At 36.3% G+C, this 18,056-nt stretch overlaps 1 protein-coding gene across 1 annotated transcript in view; it reads right to left on the reverse strand.

The window, feature by feature from the left end:
* Window positions 1–4,886: 4,886 nt before the first annotated feature.
* The window catches only part of LOC107039794 (serine/threonine-protein kinase NLK), a 33,867-nt gene continuing 20,697 nt past the window's right edge, over window positions 4,887–18,056 (reverse strand). Inside the window, exons 5-11 of the mRNA XM_029126212.1 lie at window positions 13,661–13,746; window positions 12,752–12,961; window positions 11,779–11,967; window positions 9,768–9,969; window positions 9,275–9,368; window positions 7,477–7,742; window positions 4,887–5,685 (exon numbers count right to left, since the gene is read on the reverse strand). Coding sequence (XP_028982045.1) covers window positions 7,739–7,742; window positions 9,275–9,368; window positions 9,768–9,969; window positions 11,779–11,967; window positions 12,752–12,961; window positions 13,661–13,746 — 785 coding nt within the window. The 3' untranslated portion in view covers window positions 4,887–5,685; window positions 7,477–7,738. The remainder of the gene's footprint in view (window positions 5,686–7,476; window positions 7,743–9,274; window positions 9,369–9,767; window positions 9,970–11,778; window positions 11,968–12,751; window positions 12,962–13,660; window positions 13,747–18,056) is intronic.

Below are 18,056 nucleotides of genomic sequence, written 5' to 3' on the forward strand. Positions count from 1 at the left end.
CAATTTTGTTAAGTTTTCAAACGAATTGAAAAAAATTCTTCTAAAAAAAAATCAATTTTCATTCGATTTCTCGAAAAAGATCGAAAGAATCGATTTTATTCGATTACTCGATGCAGATCAAAACAATGAAATTCATTCGATTCCTCGAAAAAAATAGATTTTATCAGCTTTTGGAGAACAAATTTGGAAAATCGATTTTTTCATCGATCTTTGCGAATTTTGAATAATCGAATAAAAATATGAAAATTGAGAAATCGATTAAAATCTAAAAAAATCCCATTCTCCTCGCTCATGTAATTAATTAACTACAGAAAAAATTCGGAAATAATTCCAGTCACTTCTGGTACTGGCAGTGATGGAGGAAATAATCACTTGTGGCTTAATTAAAAATTCCTCAATTAATTCATTATTCCTTGTGTTCAAGTGCAAAGATTTATTTACATGAATGTTTATCACCCTCATATATCTTACAATGTACATATCTATACCTCATCGATCGCCATTGCTCTCCCCCGATCAACTCTTCACTACATTTTGTATTTTTTGTGTTTTACTACTTTTTTTTGTCACCATTTAGTTCAATTATTTTGTTTTCATTATTCATTAATTAAAATGTGATAATTAAGGCCTCTTAGTTACTAACGACAGGTCATCACACTGTTTACTCTTAATTATTAATTATCCACTGGCAAAAATTTCTACGAATTTTTCTTTTCACTACTCAGGAAGCGACATCATTTGTTTTGAATTATTTTTTTCCCCTTAATTAATTAATTAATTCTTTTATCAATTTTACGATTTTTCATTATTATTTTCTGTCTTTCTCTCTTGGATTTTGTAGGGTACCCCATTGCTCCCCAATTTTAGAGGGTCATTTCTATTCCCAAGATATTGATTGGTTAATGAATTTCATTGATTGATAAATTGCTTAATTAATGATCATTAATCGATAATTTGCAATTATCGATCGATAATCATCGGTTATGAATTTTTCGTTTTGAATAATTTAGTGACAAGCCTCAATCAATCATCAATAACTATCGATTTGTGTTGAGTAATTAATTAACCAATTAATACTCCTAATTACGCGCTCAATTTACTCGATCCATTAATCAACTCTTTTATCCATTAATTTCTATTCCATGATTTTTATACATCTCCGGGGATTTTCTGGGGTTTTTCATAGGATTTGGAATTTCTGGGGGTGGGATCAGTGCTCCACATTCCATAATCAAGGCAAATTGTCATTATCTCTGGAATTGTATTGATTATCGATCGATTTTTCGTGATTTTTAATAGCTGAAGAAGTTATGATGTGGAGTATAAACTCATTTTATGCTTTAGCTCAATTCCCCATCAAGCAAAAAAAATCGACCCATTTTGCGCCTGTGGTTCTCTCATAATATGAAAAAAAAAATTCAAATCCGTAAAATAGAATTTTACGGCCTGGTTTTGGGTCTTAACCTCGTCTTTTTACGGCCCAGATTGTGAAATTTCCTTCACGACGTCGGACTGCCCCCCGTTTATATCTTCATCCCGTCAAATTCATTCCTCCCACATCCATCTGTAAAATAGTATCTTGAGGATGGATTTTGGGCCTTGGGGCCCTTTTTACGGTCTAGACTATAAACTTCATCTTATATATTTGAATGACATCCCATCCCCGCCCTCAGTCCGTCGAGTTAATTTTTTTCATATCCCTCTATAGAATACTATCTTGTAGATTTTTTGGGTCTTAGGACCCTCGTTTACGGCCTAGGCCGTAAGCTTCATCTTACGAATTTGCATTCCACCCCACTCCTGTCCTCAGTCCGTCAAGTTATTTTTTTTCCACGTCTGTGTAGAATACTATCTTGTAGATATTTTTTGGGCCTTAGGACCCTTTTTACGGCCTAGACTGTAATATAAACTTACAGACTTGGATTATACCCTTCCCTTGTTCTCAGCCCTGAACGTGCGCTTTCCACATCCATCTGGAGAATACTATCTCACGGATAATTCTTGGGCCTTAGGACCCTTTTACATAAATTTCCTAGGCCGCAAATTTCATTATACGAACTTGAATTCCACCCCACCCCTGTCCTCAATCCTTGAATGTACCCTTTCTACACTCACGCATAAAGCAAGTTTTTGGGCCATAAGACCCTTTTTACGATCTTTTACGGCCGCAAAAGTGATCTCACAGACACCGATATTCCCCTCCCTGGCCCTCATTCCGTAAATTTATGTCACGAACTGAGACTAATGAAGCAAGGGCCCATGAAATCCGAGTATAGGGCCCAAAAATGGGACCAGGAGAAAAATCAGGCAAAATCTTGTTTCGGTCATAGCTCCTAAACCACGGGGCCAAAATGGGTCGTCTTTTTTTTAATCCCGACGGAAATTTCCCGATCTGTCGAACGGGGTCATTATTGACCCCCTATCGATTTTTTTTTCACGAAAAATTCCAAAAATCACGCAAAATCGATATTTTTTAGCTTTTCTTTTGAATCAACGGAGAGACAATTCTCAATGTTTAATTACACAATTCTAATGATTATTTTGTCACCTAAGTAGGAAAAATGACAAAATTGAAAGTACAAAGCCACTAATGGAAATAAATTCTATCCTAAGTTTTTTTTATTTATTTAGTTCTCGTTTAATTACACAATCGTTTCTTCCTGGTTTTTCATTGTGAGAAAATTCTCACCGACTCAATGATTTCATTCGTGATTAGTCTGTGGGTAATTACAGAGTAATCGGCAGCGATCTGCTGGGTCTATTGGCAGGAACGGCTACAATCGCAATTTTTTTTCTTCGTTTTTGGGGACTTTTTTATGATTTGTTTATGCATTCCCAATTTTTTGTGGCTTACTGGCTGCATTTAGATTATTTACAGTTTTCGTAATCACATAGGGGTGATTACGAACGGGTGACGAAGGAATTTTATGAATTGTTACGGTTTTGAGAGAATTTTTGGTCCGATTTTTGATTAGTTTTTTTTTTCAGTTTCTGGGGACATCTCGGGAAATTGACGACCGATTTTCAAAAATCAAAGTTCAGTTCTAAGAGCTGAACTAAATGATTTTTTAAAATGATAATTAGGGTAAATTAAAATTGGCCTTGATGAGTTTTTCGTTTAGTTTTTTTTTTCGAAAGTTTATGACTTGAGTTCAGTTTTTTTAGTTTTTCTCGAAAACTTCTTGACTGATTTTCAAAAATCAAAGTTCATTTTGAAGAGCGGAAAATTTCCGATGAAACGTATATTCTCAATGATTTTTTTGCGATAGTAACAGGGGTAAATATGCAATCGATTTGATGAATTTTGCGTTCAATTTTTTGTTGAATTTACGATTTGAGTTCAGTTTCTCCAGTTTTTCTCGAAAACTTCTCAACCGATTTCCAAAAATAAAAATGCACATTGAACAGCGGAATATTTCGCACGAATTTTCCGATCATCATCGATTCCCCGCTCTCCACACCCTTCCCCTCAAAACTCAATCAAAAACGAAAATAAAAATTCTCCCCGATAAAAACTATTTACACACGTGCAATGATTATTTACATATGACAGAACGAATGATGACACAAGGAAGGTAAATTCCGGACAGATACCCGTCGCAATTAATTAAAAATACCTGGAATTCCTTTCCAGCTTTGTTTTTCCGAGGAAAAAAAAACTAAGAGAAAAGGAAAAAATGCTAAAAATTCCTTAAGCTAGCTGCTCGAGTCATGAACTCCCCTGAATCGTGTTCCCGGAGGGGAAAATTCGTTGAGAAAATCTGGGTTTTCCTCGTCGATGTGCTCGAGTGCAACATATAGAACACGTGATTGATTTAGGAGTGAAGTGGTGGAACAAAAACGAATAGAGCAGGATTTTTTTACGATTTCATATTCATTATTTCGATTTTTATGATTCGATAGTCACTGACAATTCAGTCTAGTTTTTTCGAGTCACACATTTCGCACGATTTCACTGCACTCTGCCTCATTTTGTTCATTGAAGCATTCTCTATTAACTCGTCAGGCGTTATTGTTTGGATAAATACACTAACGATGTCTTATGACGATTTATTTAAAAGTTGATTGGTACTGTCATGTGAAAATACAACAATTAAAATGAAACTATGAATTAATAAATGGGAAAGACGTAGGGCACCTCGAGAGAGAATGTTCCAACGAACAGTATGAGCCCAATGACATTGAAATCAGATGAAAAGAGTGACTTGAAACAACTTTAACAGACAGAATAATTAGTAGTATTTAGACCTCTCAACGAGGGACTGTTGACATTTATTAAATCGACGAATTCCATTTGTATTACATTCAACTGAACTTTATGAATAACAGTCGAGTGGAATTTGTCGATTTGTTAATTATGATGTTATCTCAAGAACTAGTGGTTTCAGGGAAAAATGTCAAGAGATATTTTTTGTAGAGAATTAGCATAATTAATTAGTGTTTTGAAATTATCTCATGAAATTCAATAGAATCCACTTCCTCCTAAATCATCTCTCCTCTCCAATTTCATCAATAATTTCTAATTAACTTAAAGAAAATAATCCAGGAAACTTCCCAGATCTAGGCCCCTGGGTCCCCCCACCCTTAACTCGACAAAATTTCCCCCAGAAAAATCGAAAAAACCAACGAAATAAAAATTATTCTCCACTATTTCCCATTTCTCCTTGGATTTTCAATTTTCCCAGGACCTTTTCCACTTTTCACATGGAAATTGCACATAACTAGACCCTTTAATGACCCCAGACTACGAATAATTCTTCTATACAATAAATACACTAGCCAAACCGTCATTCCCCCTCTCTGCACCCGTTCTGCCCCCTCTGGATCCCCGGGAAAAAAATCCTGGGGCCCCCGCCAGTCCCCCCCGCCCACAAAAACCCCTCCAATTAATCAATTACCCTCCGATTAATCAAAGAAACTGGCCATAACTATCAATACCCCCCCATTCACTCAAGTGGAGAATTTCCCTAATCACTTCCGCCCTTATATCTCGAGAACCTTGAGTTCAATTCAAATAAAATTTTCTTCATCTCAAAGCCAGCTAAATTTCCGATCATTTGCAAAAAAAATAAAGTCCCCTGGCCCCTCCCCCTCTCCAGATATTAAAATACAAAAGAAGAGATGTTTAAACATTAAAAAAAAATCACTTGTTTCCTCTCGAGAGCATTTTCCCCGTAGTGCACCAAACCCCCGGGGCAAAATGGGTTCAGCACCAGACGCTGGAATCGGAAATTTCCCGATCTATCTGACGGGGTCACTTTGACCCCCAAACTCGGGACACCTCCCGAGATAATCATCTCTTTCTAAAAAGTTCTCTCTTCTCTTTTCTGAAATTCTCCACGAGGTGTACTAATTGCTCTCGGTAATTAAGCTACCCCCCCCCCGCAGTCTCGTTATCCTCTATAATAATCGTCTATGTACATGAATGAGAAATAATCCTGTTCGTGAAATCATCTAGATTCTTTTCTCGCATTTAAAACTAAAGATTGAGAATTTTTTTTCTTTTTTTTTTGAGAAAAAAAAATTCGAGTCTACAAGTGCTCGGCAGTCTATTGTCTCTCTTGGCTCGTTTTTAATTATTTTTTTTTTGTGGTTTTAAAGATGATTGTTGGAGGTGCGGGTGCGTGGGATCACTCCCACTGGTGCGGTGAGGGCGGTAATTCCGAGGGATGCGCCACTGTTGAGCTGGAAAAATTTATTTAAAGGATTTTGTTAGAAGGTTTTTTTGGGGTTGGGCCGGGGGGGTGAGAGATGGTTGTGAGGGGAGGGGTATTTACAGGGGTGACACTAAGGGTGGAGGTTTATGCAGCTTTGTCGGAGGCTCAGATGATTTTTTTCCACTGGTTTCTGACGTTTTGAAGGATTTTTCGAAATAATTAATTCAGATATAATTGGCGTTTTCTCGGGGGGAAATTGACGGATTTGGATGAATCAAATTTCATTCTCAAGAGTAACGAATACGCTTTGATTTGAGCGGAGACTCGATGATTTATCTTCGTTAGTTCCTGAGATATTCAAGTTTGAAGAAATTGAAATAATGGAATTCGATTTTACCAAAATCGACGACTTTAGATTCAATTACAATTATTTGAAAGACTAATCCCTTAATTTTGATGAATCCAAATCGATTCTGAAGACTATGGAATTCCCTTTAATTTGAATAGAGACTGGTCATTCTAGCTTCATTAGCTCCTAAGATATTTAAATTTGAATAAAAAAAATCACAAACTTAATTTTTATGCGAAAATCGATCGTTTGAAATTCAATTGCAATTATCTCAGGAACCAATTATTGGATTCGAATGAGCCAAAGCTCATTCTGAAGAATACGAAATTATCTTTGATTTGAGTGAAGACTTATTGGTCTGCCTCAATTGGTTCGCGAGATATCGAGAATCAAAGTTTAAAAATATAAAAAAGGGAGAAATTAATTATTCGAGCTGCATAAACCCCTGGGATTATTTACATCGACAATTCGATCGGATTACGTTATTAACAATAAACTATCAATCAATTTCTCATTAATAAAAAATAACTCTAATAGTTCACATATCTACAGGATTAAAATCCATTAAAATTACTCTCTCTCTAGTGAATCTAAAAAAATGTCCATTAATCAATCTTTCAATTAATTAATCAATTAAACAATTAATTTGGCGTATCGACCGGCTCGAATCGCCGCTGCAACCAACACAGAGGGATTTTTACGTGTAAGTTAAATGTTTATAATAATAAATGAATCAATATTGATCGATTTTACCCCTAAAAATCTAAAAAAAAATCAAAAAATCAATTACCAAAAAAAAATTTTTTTTTAATTGATTTGGAATCCAAAAAAAACTATAAATAATTTTCCTAATGATCAAACTATTCAAAATGCATAAAAACTTTTAAATAAACGAGAAAAAAATTCCAAACAAACGATAAAACCCACAAAAACAATTTTAAAAATCGAAAAAAAAATTGTAAACAATTGTTAACAGTTTCTCAAGGCAAAGAAAATTATAAACAATTTCTCCCAATTATCAAACCCATCAAAACTGATCCAAAATCCTCGAAAAATCGATTCAAAACGAAAAAAAAAATCCTAAAACCCCAAAAGAAATTTCAAAAAATTTCCCCAAATACAATTTATCAATTTTCAAACCCGCCCCACCCCTTAAAAAATAACAACTATTTTTTTGCCTCATTTAACGTCAAATAAAAAATTAAAACTCTCAAAAAAAATTACAAACCCTTTTAAAAAATCTACAATTTTAATAAAAAAAATCTAAAACTCTTTTTTTAATTAATAAAAAATGATTCCCCTTGGAAAAACCACATCGAATAAAACGAAAATCGATCAACAAATGAATGATGAATGACGAAAAAAAACATGAGATGATTAATCAAAAGATGATGAAACAATTGATTAAGAATGACTAAATAAATGATAAAACGACAGTGAAAGAATGGAAAAAAGTTTAAAAGTGAGTACCTCAGCGAGCGAGGCTTGCGTGGACGACATATTGCTGAGTAACTCTAGTATTTTCATTATATTTTTCTCTCAAAATCGTCAAAAAAATTCGCATTAATTTTTTTTCTCTTTCTTTTTCTAGATTTTTTTTGGCTTTAGGTGGTAGTAGACGATAGTAGGTAGCCGAGCAGCTAGTAGATAGTCACATTCAGGGTAGTTTGGTAGTTATTGTGTACGTATACGCGGCGCACGTAGATTGCTGGCTTGGCGGCAACGGCTTGCTCTAACTTGAAACACGGGACAAGTAAAGGTAAAAAAAAACACAAAATATTTTTTTTTCTATTTTTGCGAGATTATTTTTTTGCATTAAAGAAATTATGTTTCAGGTCTTTTTTATTTTATCTCTGGAACCTGATGGGTTTGTTCTTGTGGTCTGCCTCTGCGTGGCTAAGTTGAGAAGACGATTATCTATTTTTTTATTTTGTTAGAAGATTTTAGAAATTGAAGAGTTAAAAGTGGAAAATATAAGTGATGATTCAGTCTGGTTTTTTCATGTCAAATATTTCTCAGGATTTCAATGCACTGGGCGTCGATTTGTTCGCTGAGACATGTGAAAATACAACAATTAAAATAAAACTACGAATTAATAAATGGGAAAGCCGCGCGGTAACTCAACAGAGAATGTTCCAACGAACAATACGAGCCCAATGACATTGAAATCGGATGCAAAGAGTGACTTAAAAAACTTTAATAGACTGAATAATTAGTAGTATTTAGACATCTCAACGAGTGACTGTTGATATTTATTAAATCGATGAATTTCAGTCGTGTTACCTTCAACTGAACTTTATGAATAACAGTCGAGTGGAATTTGTCGATTTGTTAATTATGATATTATCTCAAGAACTAGTGGTTTCAGGGGAAAATGTCAGAAGACATTTTTTGTAGAGAATTTTCTGATATGTAAAAAACATTTTCTGACATTTTCTCTTAGAATCAATAATTACCGAGATAATTGCATACTCGAGTGGTAGTTTAAAACTGGTCAATCGACCTAAACATGAAAACTTGTTTAATGTTTTTGAAGTTGTGTATTTAAAAAATTCAAACACTAGATTTTTGAGCATTTTCAATGCAACAAGTGCCGAATTCTACTCGACAGTTATTAGAAAATTATCCATGAGAAGAACATGAATTATTCACCGTTGAGGTCGTCAAAAATCACCGATAATTCAGTCTAGCTTTCTTCAAGTCACACATTTCATACGATTTCAATGCACTCGAAAGACATTTTCGAGGTAATTGTGTAATTAACTAGTTTTTTAAAACTGTTTAATCAAGCTAATTTTGAAATCTTCCATAATTATTCAATTATTTCCAAAAATATTGAGTTTAGAAGAATTTTAGAAGTTGTGGAATTTTAAAAAAGCGTAAAAATGAGATTTTTAGCCATTTTCTGATGCAAAAATACTAAACTTTCAATAATTATTCTCTCATTCCCCAGATTATTGTGTCTAAAAGACCTTTTTGGAGATTTTGGAGTTCCGTAGATGTTTTTAGAGAATTTCAAAAATGAAAAATAACATTTTTACACATTTTTCATTCGACAAATGTCAAATTCATTAAAAACTTTATTTTTTAAATTTTTGTTCAGACTAAAAATCGAGTCTCTTCACCAAGAAAGAGCAAATTCATTTTGAAACACTTCAAGCATTTCATGAATTCAGTGATGCTTCGTCTTCTCATTTCAACCAACAACAGAGAGACCTCTCAAATAAAAATAAAAATATGGAAAAATTCTTACTCATTGGATATTTACCTCGCGAAACTTTTGAATGCAGCTGACTGAGGATTTATACAGAGTGGCACACGTGATGTGTTCAACTGCTCTGCAATGAATTTGTGCATTTCCTCTGCAAAAATAAACCAACAAAAATCCATTATTCAAAATCCACAGATTTCTTAATCAATTCAAATTTCCATTTTCTCCAATATCTCGAGTTCCTGAAAACCCAGACTTCTGAATCCAACTTCATTTTAAAGCTGAGGAAATTTCCGATGAAATCCGCTGGTATTGAACCCATTTTGCCCCGCGCATTCTTTGAATATCGACAAAAAACCATTAAAGCCCCAAATTTAGTTTTTTTGAATTATTGGGACTATTTCCGGGGCAAAACGGGTTCAAGACGAGTGGATTTCATCGGAAATTTCCTTGGCTTTCCAATGAGACAGAATTGGAGCGTCTAAATCATCGAGGTGAGGAGATACAGAGGAAAATGTGATTGAATAATTGAAAAATGTGAGTTAATTACCTTTCACTTGTTGTACACTCGTCAATTTTTTCTCCCACAAATCATCGAAGGGATGCGATGTCGCTGGTTCGAAGTCCGATGTGTACTGTCTCATGCCAGCACTCGTTGTGTAACAACACGTGCACATGCACGAGTGATATCTCAGCCTGCCCTCGTCGAGGTACGGATGAGCTAGTGCATCGACAACTGTAATTCTCTTGTCCTGTGGAATTAAAAAAAAAATTAATGTGATGATGGAGAGATAATTCAACTGTTTAGCTCGATCAAAGAGTTTTGAGTCACTAGTTACTATTGTTTTCAGGAGATAATGTCAGGAGATAGATTTCAATTCAATTCAATTTCTCAAATTCCGATTTTTTAAAGATTTAATTTTAGGATTTTTTAGAAAAAGCTGTTTATTATCTCGGGAGGTGTATCCAGTTTGGGGATCAAAGTGACCCCGTCAGATAGATCGGGAAATTTCCGATTCCAGCGTCTGATGTTGAACCCATTTTGCCCCGGGGGTTTGGTGCACTACGGGGAAAATGCTCTCGAGAGGAAACAAGTGATTTTTTTTTAATGTTTAAACATCTCTTCTTTTGTATTTTAATATCTGGAGAGGGGGAGGGGCCAGGGGACTTTATTTTTTTTGCAAATGATCGGAAATTTAGCTGGCTTTGAGATGAAGAAAATTTTATTTGAATTGAACTCAAGGTTCTCGAGATATAAGGGCGGAAGTGATTAGGGAAATTCTCCACTTGAGTGAATGGGGGGGTATTGATAGTTATGGCCAGTTTCTTTGATTAATCGGAGGGTAATTGATTAATTGGAGGGGTTTTTGTGGGCGGGGGGGACTGGCGGGGGCCCCAGGATTTTTTTCCGGGGATCCAGAGGGGGCAGAACGGGTGCAGAGAGGGGGAATGACGGTTTGGCTAGTGTATTTATTGTATAGAAGAATTATTCGTAGTCTGGGGTCATTAAAGGGTCTAGTTATGTGCAATTTCCATGTGAAAAGTGGAAAAGTTCCTGGGAAAATTGAAAATCCAAGGAGAAATGGGAAATAGTGGAGAAGGATTTTTATTTCGTTGGATTTTTCGATTTTTTTGGGGGAAATTTTGTCAAGTTAGGGGTGGGGGACCCTGGGGCCTAGATCTGGGAAGTTTCCTGGATTATTTTCTTTAAGTTAATTAGAAATTATTGATGAAATTGGAGAGGAGAGATGATTTAGGAGGAAGTGGATTCTATTGAATTTCATGAGATAATTTCAACACACTAATTAATGATGCAAATTCTCTACAAAAAATATCTCTTGACATTATCCCCTGAAACCACTAGTTCTTGAGATAATATCATAATTAACAAATCGACAAATTTCACTCGACTGTTATTCATAAAGTTCAGTTGAATGTAATACAAATGGAATTCGTCGATTTAATAAATATCGACAGTCATTCGTTGAGAGGTCTAAATGCTACTAATTATTCAGTCTATTAACGTTTTTTCAAGTCACTCATTTCATCTGATTTCAATGTCATTGAGTTACCCTACGTCTTTCCCATTTATTAATTCATAGTTTTATTTTAGTTGTATTTCCACATGACAATACCAATCAATTTGTAAATCAATACTCATAATTCATCATTAGTGCATTTAACCAAACAAAAACGTCTGGTGAATTGATCGAGAATGTCCCAACGTACAAATTGACACCGAGTGCATTGAAACGTGTGAAATGTGGCTTGATAAACTAGACTTCATCATCACAGATACTCAACAATATAAACAATCAACAGCCACTATTGCTCCCACCAATTACCCCATTTTTCTTTCAACCACATTTCTCACTAGAACAACCCCCAAAAATGAACTAAAATAAATTTCCCTCTTTCTCCTCCAAATTTTCATCCCGAAGTACTGAAATGAGTCGATTAATCAATGTCCCATATTTTCAGCTGTTGAGAATAAAAATAAAAACTGTTGGAAACCAGTTATTTTCCAGAGATAATCGAAATCAAGGGGGGGGATCACTCACGGGGTCGAACACGAGCATCTGGCAGAGTAAGTGTACAGCTTCGTGAGTCGCCTGGTTGCTCAACGAGTAGAGGGCTGTCAGGGAGGATGGCTTGGGTGCACGTCGCAGCATGTGTGTCCTGGCGCCCTCGCAGGCGTACCTCATGTCCTCGAGGGTAGGGGTCCCCAGTAATTCCGTTATTAACTCCAACTGAAATACCGAGAGACCAATAAAATCCAAGCAAGTGGACAATTGCATTTTTTAAATAAATTAGTAGAGTTATTGTTGCTAATAAATTAGCAATTTGCATTCGAATAGATTCTCTCTTTTTTAATTTTCATTTCACTATTGTCTTTTTCTATTTTTTCATGTCATAGTTTTTTAAAATGATTTTTTTCAATAATAAAAAAATTATTTTCAGTAAAAAAAATTGTTGAAGAAAATTTATTTTTTTGGCATTAGTTTCTGGAAGTATTTGTTAAAAATTTGAAATAAGACAAAATTAAAACTATAAAATATGCATAACAATAATTCCCAATAATTCAAAGGCCTAAATATCTAAAAATGTTTTTTTTCCATCGAATAAATTGATTTACAATCCTTTAAAGACAAAAATCCTCTTTAAATCCAGAGAAAACAAAATTTTTAATGTTTTTTCCACAAACAAAAATGAATTAACACTCAAGACAATTCATATATTTTGTGCTCGTCATAAAACCTCAAAAAATGATTAAAATAACAAATCCAAAACTATTGGATCAAACGAACGTAAATCCATAAAATTTAAATCCATAAAAAACTGTCGAAAAAATTGTTTCTCCCATAAAGAAAAATTAATGAACATTCTAAACCCCGTTAGTAACGTTTTCCATTTACTGTAGACGTGAAAAAGATATTTTAAATAATGATAAAAAATTTAATTGGAATCGATTTAGATCCTTTTGACGAATTTTAAAAGCAAGAGACTTGTTATTTTTTTCTCATTGTTCATTACCTGCTGGACTGGACTCTGTGCCTGGAATAGAATTCGCCTGCGCAAAAGTTCACCGAATATGCAACCAACACTCCATACGTCCACTGCAGCTGTGTAGTGACGTGCGCCCATTAGAATCTCTGGTGCACGGTAATACTGTGTCACCACCTCCTGGGTCATGTGTTTGTTCTGGTCGGGCTCCTCAACCCTCGCCAGGCCAAAATCACAGATCTGCAAAAATCAAAAGCCCCTTTTAAAAAATTCTACTCCCCGAAACCGAAAAAAAAATAAATCAAAAGAAAAGTCTTCGTTTTGCAAAGAAATTGAGCTTTTCCACTTCGAGTTCAGAACGGAATATCTCAAGCCCTAATTGAGATAATGGGGGTTGCGACCTCTCATTTTGAAGCCTGAGACGTCCCCTTGGAGATGAGGGGTCGATTCCGCCCGCAGCCCCACCCCAACTTTGAAATATCCGCCCCCCAGAACAAACTGGGGATTTTCTTCTCTTGAAGTTGAAAAATTGTTGTTTCGGAGTTGATCTTTGAAACGAGATATTTCAGACGGTAATTGGAGTAATTACTAGGACTTTTTGGTTTACCCTTCGGATATGACCTAGATTGGACCCATCCCACAGTCGTCATCCCCTGAAAATTTGAAACTCAAAGAGAAGCGGAAAATCTCGGAAAAAAAGGGTTTTTTTGGGTGAAAGTTTGAAGTCTAGGTCTAATTGGCTGCAGGTGATTTGTGCGAAGTCAAAACAATGAAAAATGAATTGAAATAATTGTTTAAAGGAAAATACAATTCTGGTGTTCTTGCAACCCGAAAAAAATTATGAAGTATTGGAAAAATAGGGGGTGATGGATAAGATCTGCCTTGGGAGAAAATCTCGGTTGGAAATTATGGGAGGAGTGGGTGATGAGGGATTTTTACCTTCAGAACGCAATTGCTGTTGACTAATAGGTTCCCAGGCTTGATGTCCCTGTGGAGGATTCTCGCTGAGTGAAGATACTTCAGCCCTGGAATACAGAAAATTAATGAGAATTTTAATTGGGGGGAGCTGATGGGTTTTGAGGGGAACACTGGGATTTTTGGATTTTTTAATGTGAATTCACACGTTTCACAGACGATTTCAATGCACTCGGGCTCAATTTTCTCGTTGGGGTATTCCTCATCAACGTCTGAAAGTTGATTGACATTGTCATGTGATAATACAACAATTAAAATGAAACTACAAATTAATAAATGGGAAAACCGCGCGGTAACTCAACAGAGAATGTTCCAACGAACAATACGAGCCCAATGACATTGAAATCGGATGCAAAGAGTGACTTAAAAAACGTTAATAGACTGAATAATTAGTGGTATTTAGACATCTCAACGAGTGACTGTTGATATTTATTAAATCGATGAATTTCAGTTGTGTTACATTCAACTGAACTTTATGAATAACAGTCGAGTGGAATTTGTCGATTTGTTAATTATGATATTATCTCAAGAACTAGTGGTTTCAGGGGAAAATGTCAGAAGACATTTTTTGTAGAGAATTTTCTGATATGTAAAAAACATTTTCTGACATTTTCTCTTAGGATCAATAATTACCGAGATAATTGCATACTCAAGTGGTAGTTTAAAACTGGTCAATCGACCTAAACATGAAAGCTTGTTTAGTTTCTGAAGTTTTGTATTTTAAAAATTCAAATAGTAGATTTTTGAGCATTTTCAATGCAACAAGTGTCGAATTCTACTCGACAGTTATTAGAAAATAATCCATCAAAAGAACATGAATCATTCACCGTTGAGGTCGTCAAAAATCACTGATGATTCAGTCTAGCTTTCTTCAACTCACACATTTCGTACGATTTAAATGCACTCGCGCCCAATTTGTTCGTTGAAATATTCTCTATCGACTCACTGGACATTTTCGTTTGGATAAATACACTAATGATGAATTATGAGTATTTTTTTAAAAATTGATTGTTATTGTCATGTGAAAATACAACAATTGAAATAAAACTACAAATTATTTAAATGGAAAAGCCGTACGGTAACACAACAGAGAATGTTCCAACGAACAATACGAACCCAATGACATTGAAATCGGATGCAAAGAGTGACTTAAAAAACGTTAATAGACTGAATAATTAGTGGTATTTAGACATCTCAACGAGTGACTGTTGATATTTATTAAATCGATGAATTTCAGTTGTGTTACATTCAACTGAACTTTATGAATAACAGTCGAGTGGAATTTGTCGATTTGTTAATTATGATATTATCTCAAGAACTAGTGGTTTCAGGGAAAAATGTCAGAAGACATTTTTTGTAGAGAATTTTCTGATATGTAAAAAACATTTTTTGACATTTTCTCTTAGAATCAATAATTACCGAGATAATTGCATACTCAAGTGGTAGTTTAAAACTGGTGAATCGACCTAAACATGAAAACTTGTTTAGTTTCTGAAGTTTTGTATTTTAAAAATTCAAATAGTAGTTTTTTGAGCATTTTCAATGCAACAAGTGTCGAATTCTACTCGACAGTTATGTCGAGGCACCGTTGAGGTCGTCAAAAATCACCGATGATTCAAGAATTAGTGCTTTTCGGGGAAAATATCTGATCTAGAAAAAATACTCCGGCCATTCCCCGATTGAATCAATAACAGCCAACGTAATTTCATCAACAACAACCGCCTCAGACCCACCCAATCACCCTAAACCCCAAATCTCGCCTAATCACGCACTTACCCCCAAGACTGTCCCCAGAAATCCCGAAAAAACCCGGCTTCACACTCCGAACCCATGTAATTTGGTTCTCCAGGTCCCCGGGGGGTCGTGGAAACGTCGAGGGAGTGAGTCAACTGGGCAAAATGCAATGGCACCTGGGGGGTGGGTTGGGTCGATGAGAACTGCACTGTCTACCCATTATGCGTGTCTCTCGGGTACACTGGGAGATAAATTGCGACGCTGGATTAATGTAATGGACTGATTAATCGGTGCAACCCTGCGACTGCTGATTACAGGTGAGTTTATACGTGAAACGTCACGTCCCCATCACGTCCCCAGTTTTTCCCCATTTTCTAAAAAACCACCCCACACATCGAACTTCAACCGAACCCATTCGATAGATCGGAAAATTCTCGACGAAATGAATAAAAAATGAGTCCATTTTGCCCCAGCCGTTCTCACAAAGCGCGAAAAAAGATTTCAATAAAAAAAAAATTTGCATTTGAATATTCCGTGAAGGGATGGGGCCAAAAGGGTTCATGACCACCTGACGGAATCGGAAATTTCCCGACCTATCGAATGAGCCTTGACTCGATTGAATCGAACGAGGGACTCCGGAGATATCAATGTTTGAAATAAAAATGATGAAAAATTATTGAGCATCATGACCCAATGAAACGGATAAAGACCCCGAAGGCACCGCCACGAGGAGCGAATGTTGCTTTATTTTGGGCACGGCCAACAACCGCATGTGTCATACCCACCACTGCTGCACTCTTATTTCAAACTCCGTATTATCGACCCCGTCTCTTACGCAAGGTTAAGCGCCAAAAATCAATTCACAAGAATTTGTCCTTAAAATAAAAATTTCTGGAGCCGTCACTGTGACGTGAATCAGCCAGTATTTCCCACCGTCAATTGACCCTTCTATGCAATGACACTGTCATCAACTCCCGCCCTCTTCCCCCAATTCAGAACTCTCCCAATTTTTTTTTTGTGATACCTGCCTCAAAAGTGCACTTTTCGAAACGATTTAGTGTGCGTAAAGCGGTTGTTTTCTGCACGGCGTGCGCAAAGTTTAAGAGCGTGCGTAAAGTGAATTTCGAGTGCGTAAAGCGAAGCTCGAAATTCACTTTTACTCGTGCACAAAAACAGCCATATTACCCCCACTACCGTTCCGAACACTAAACTCTGCAGGTACCACAAAAAATAGGACTTGTATTGCTAGTGCTTTACGCACTAGTAACCAAACTGAGCCAACCCGAACCGAGCCTTCGGCTCGGGCTGCAAACTCATATTCGCCAGAAAAGTTTTTTTCGGCCTAGTGATGAAATATACTATTTCTGACAAATATGATTGCAGCCCTCGCCTTCGGCTCGTGCTCATATTCGCCAGAAAAGTTTTTTACGGGCCTTCTGACGAAAAATTGCATTCGTCACACGGTCCAAAAGTATTTGCTGACGAATGTGACGTTATAACCCGAGCCGAAGGCGAGGGTTATAATCACATGAGTCAGAAAATACTTTTACTGTCGTGTGGCACACGATATTTTATGCCTCGAGGACTGAAAACCGCGATTTAACCAAGCGAAGCGAGGTTAGAATCGCGGTTTTCCGTCCCTAGAAGCATAAAATACTTTTACTACGTGTGGCACACGATATTTTATGCCTCGAGGACTGAAAACCGCGATTTAACCAAGCGAAGCGCGGTTAGAATCGCGGTTTTCCGTCCCTCGAGGCATAAAATACTTTTTCATCACGCTGTGACGAAAAGTGAACTTTTCGGCACGCTCCGAAANACGGTCCAAAAGTATTTGCTGACGAATGTGACGTTATAACCCGAGCCGAAGGCGAGGGTTATAATCACATGAGTCAGAAAATACTTTTACTGTCGTGTGGCACACGATATTTTATGCCTCGAGGACTGAAAACCGCGATTTAACCAAGCGAAGCGAGGTTAGAATCGCGGTTTTCCGTCCCTAGAAGCATAAAATACTTTTACTACGTGTGGCACACGATATTTTATGCCTCGAGGACTGAAAACCGCGATTTAACCAAGCGAAGCGCGGTTAGAATCGCGGTTTTCCGTCCCTCGAGGCATAAAATACTTTTTCATCACGCTGTGACGAAAAGTGAACTTTTCGGCACGCTCCGATGATGAAAAATATTGTTCGTAACTCGTGAAAAAATGTTTTTTAACTCGTGGGATTATATCACTCGCCTTCGGCAAAAACACTTTTTTGCACTCGTTACGAAATATACTATTACTGCCGTGTGGCACACGATATTTTATGCTTCGAGGATTGAAAACCGCGATTTAACCGAGTGAAGCGAGGTTAGAATCACGGTTTTCCGTCCAGAGGCATAAAATACTTTGTGGACCTTGTGATGAAATAGTATATTTCGTAACGAGTGCAAAAAAGTGTTTTTTGGCGAGTGGGAGGTTTATATCACGAGCCGAAGGCGAGTGACATAATCCCACGAGATAAAAAACATTTTTTCACGAGTTACGAACAATATTTTTCATCACAATGTGGCGGAAATTGGACTTTTAGGCACGCGGAGCGTGCCGAAAAGTTCACTTTTCGTCACAGCGTGATGAAAAT

Source organism: Diachasma alloeum, unplaced genomic scaffold (genome assembly GCF_001412515.2).
Source record: "Diachasma alloeum isolate Michigan unplaced genomic scaffold, Dall2.0 Dall_scaffold_00307, whole genome shotgun sequence".
In the NCBI taxonomy this organism is placed as follows: domain Eukaryota; kingdom Metazoa; phylum Arthropoda; class Insecta; order Hymenoptera; family Braconidae; genus Diachasma; species Diachasma alloeum.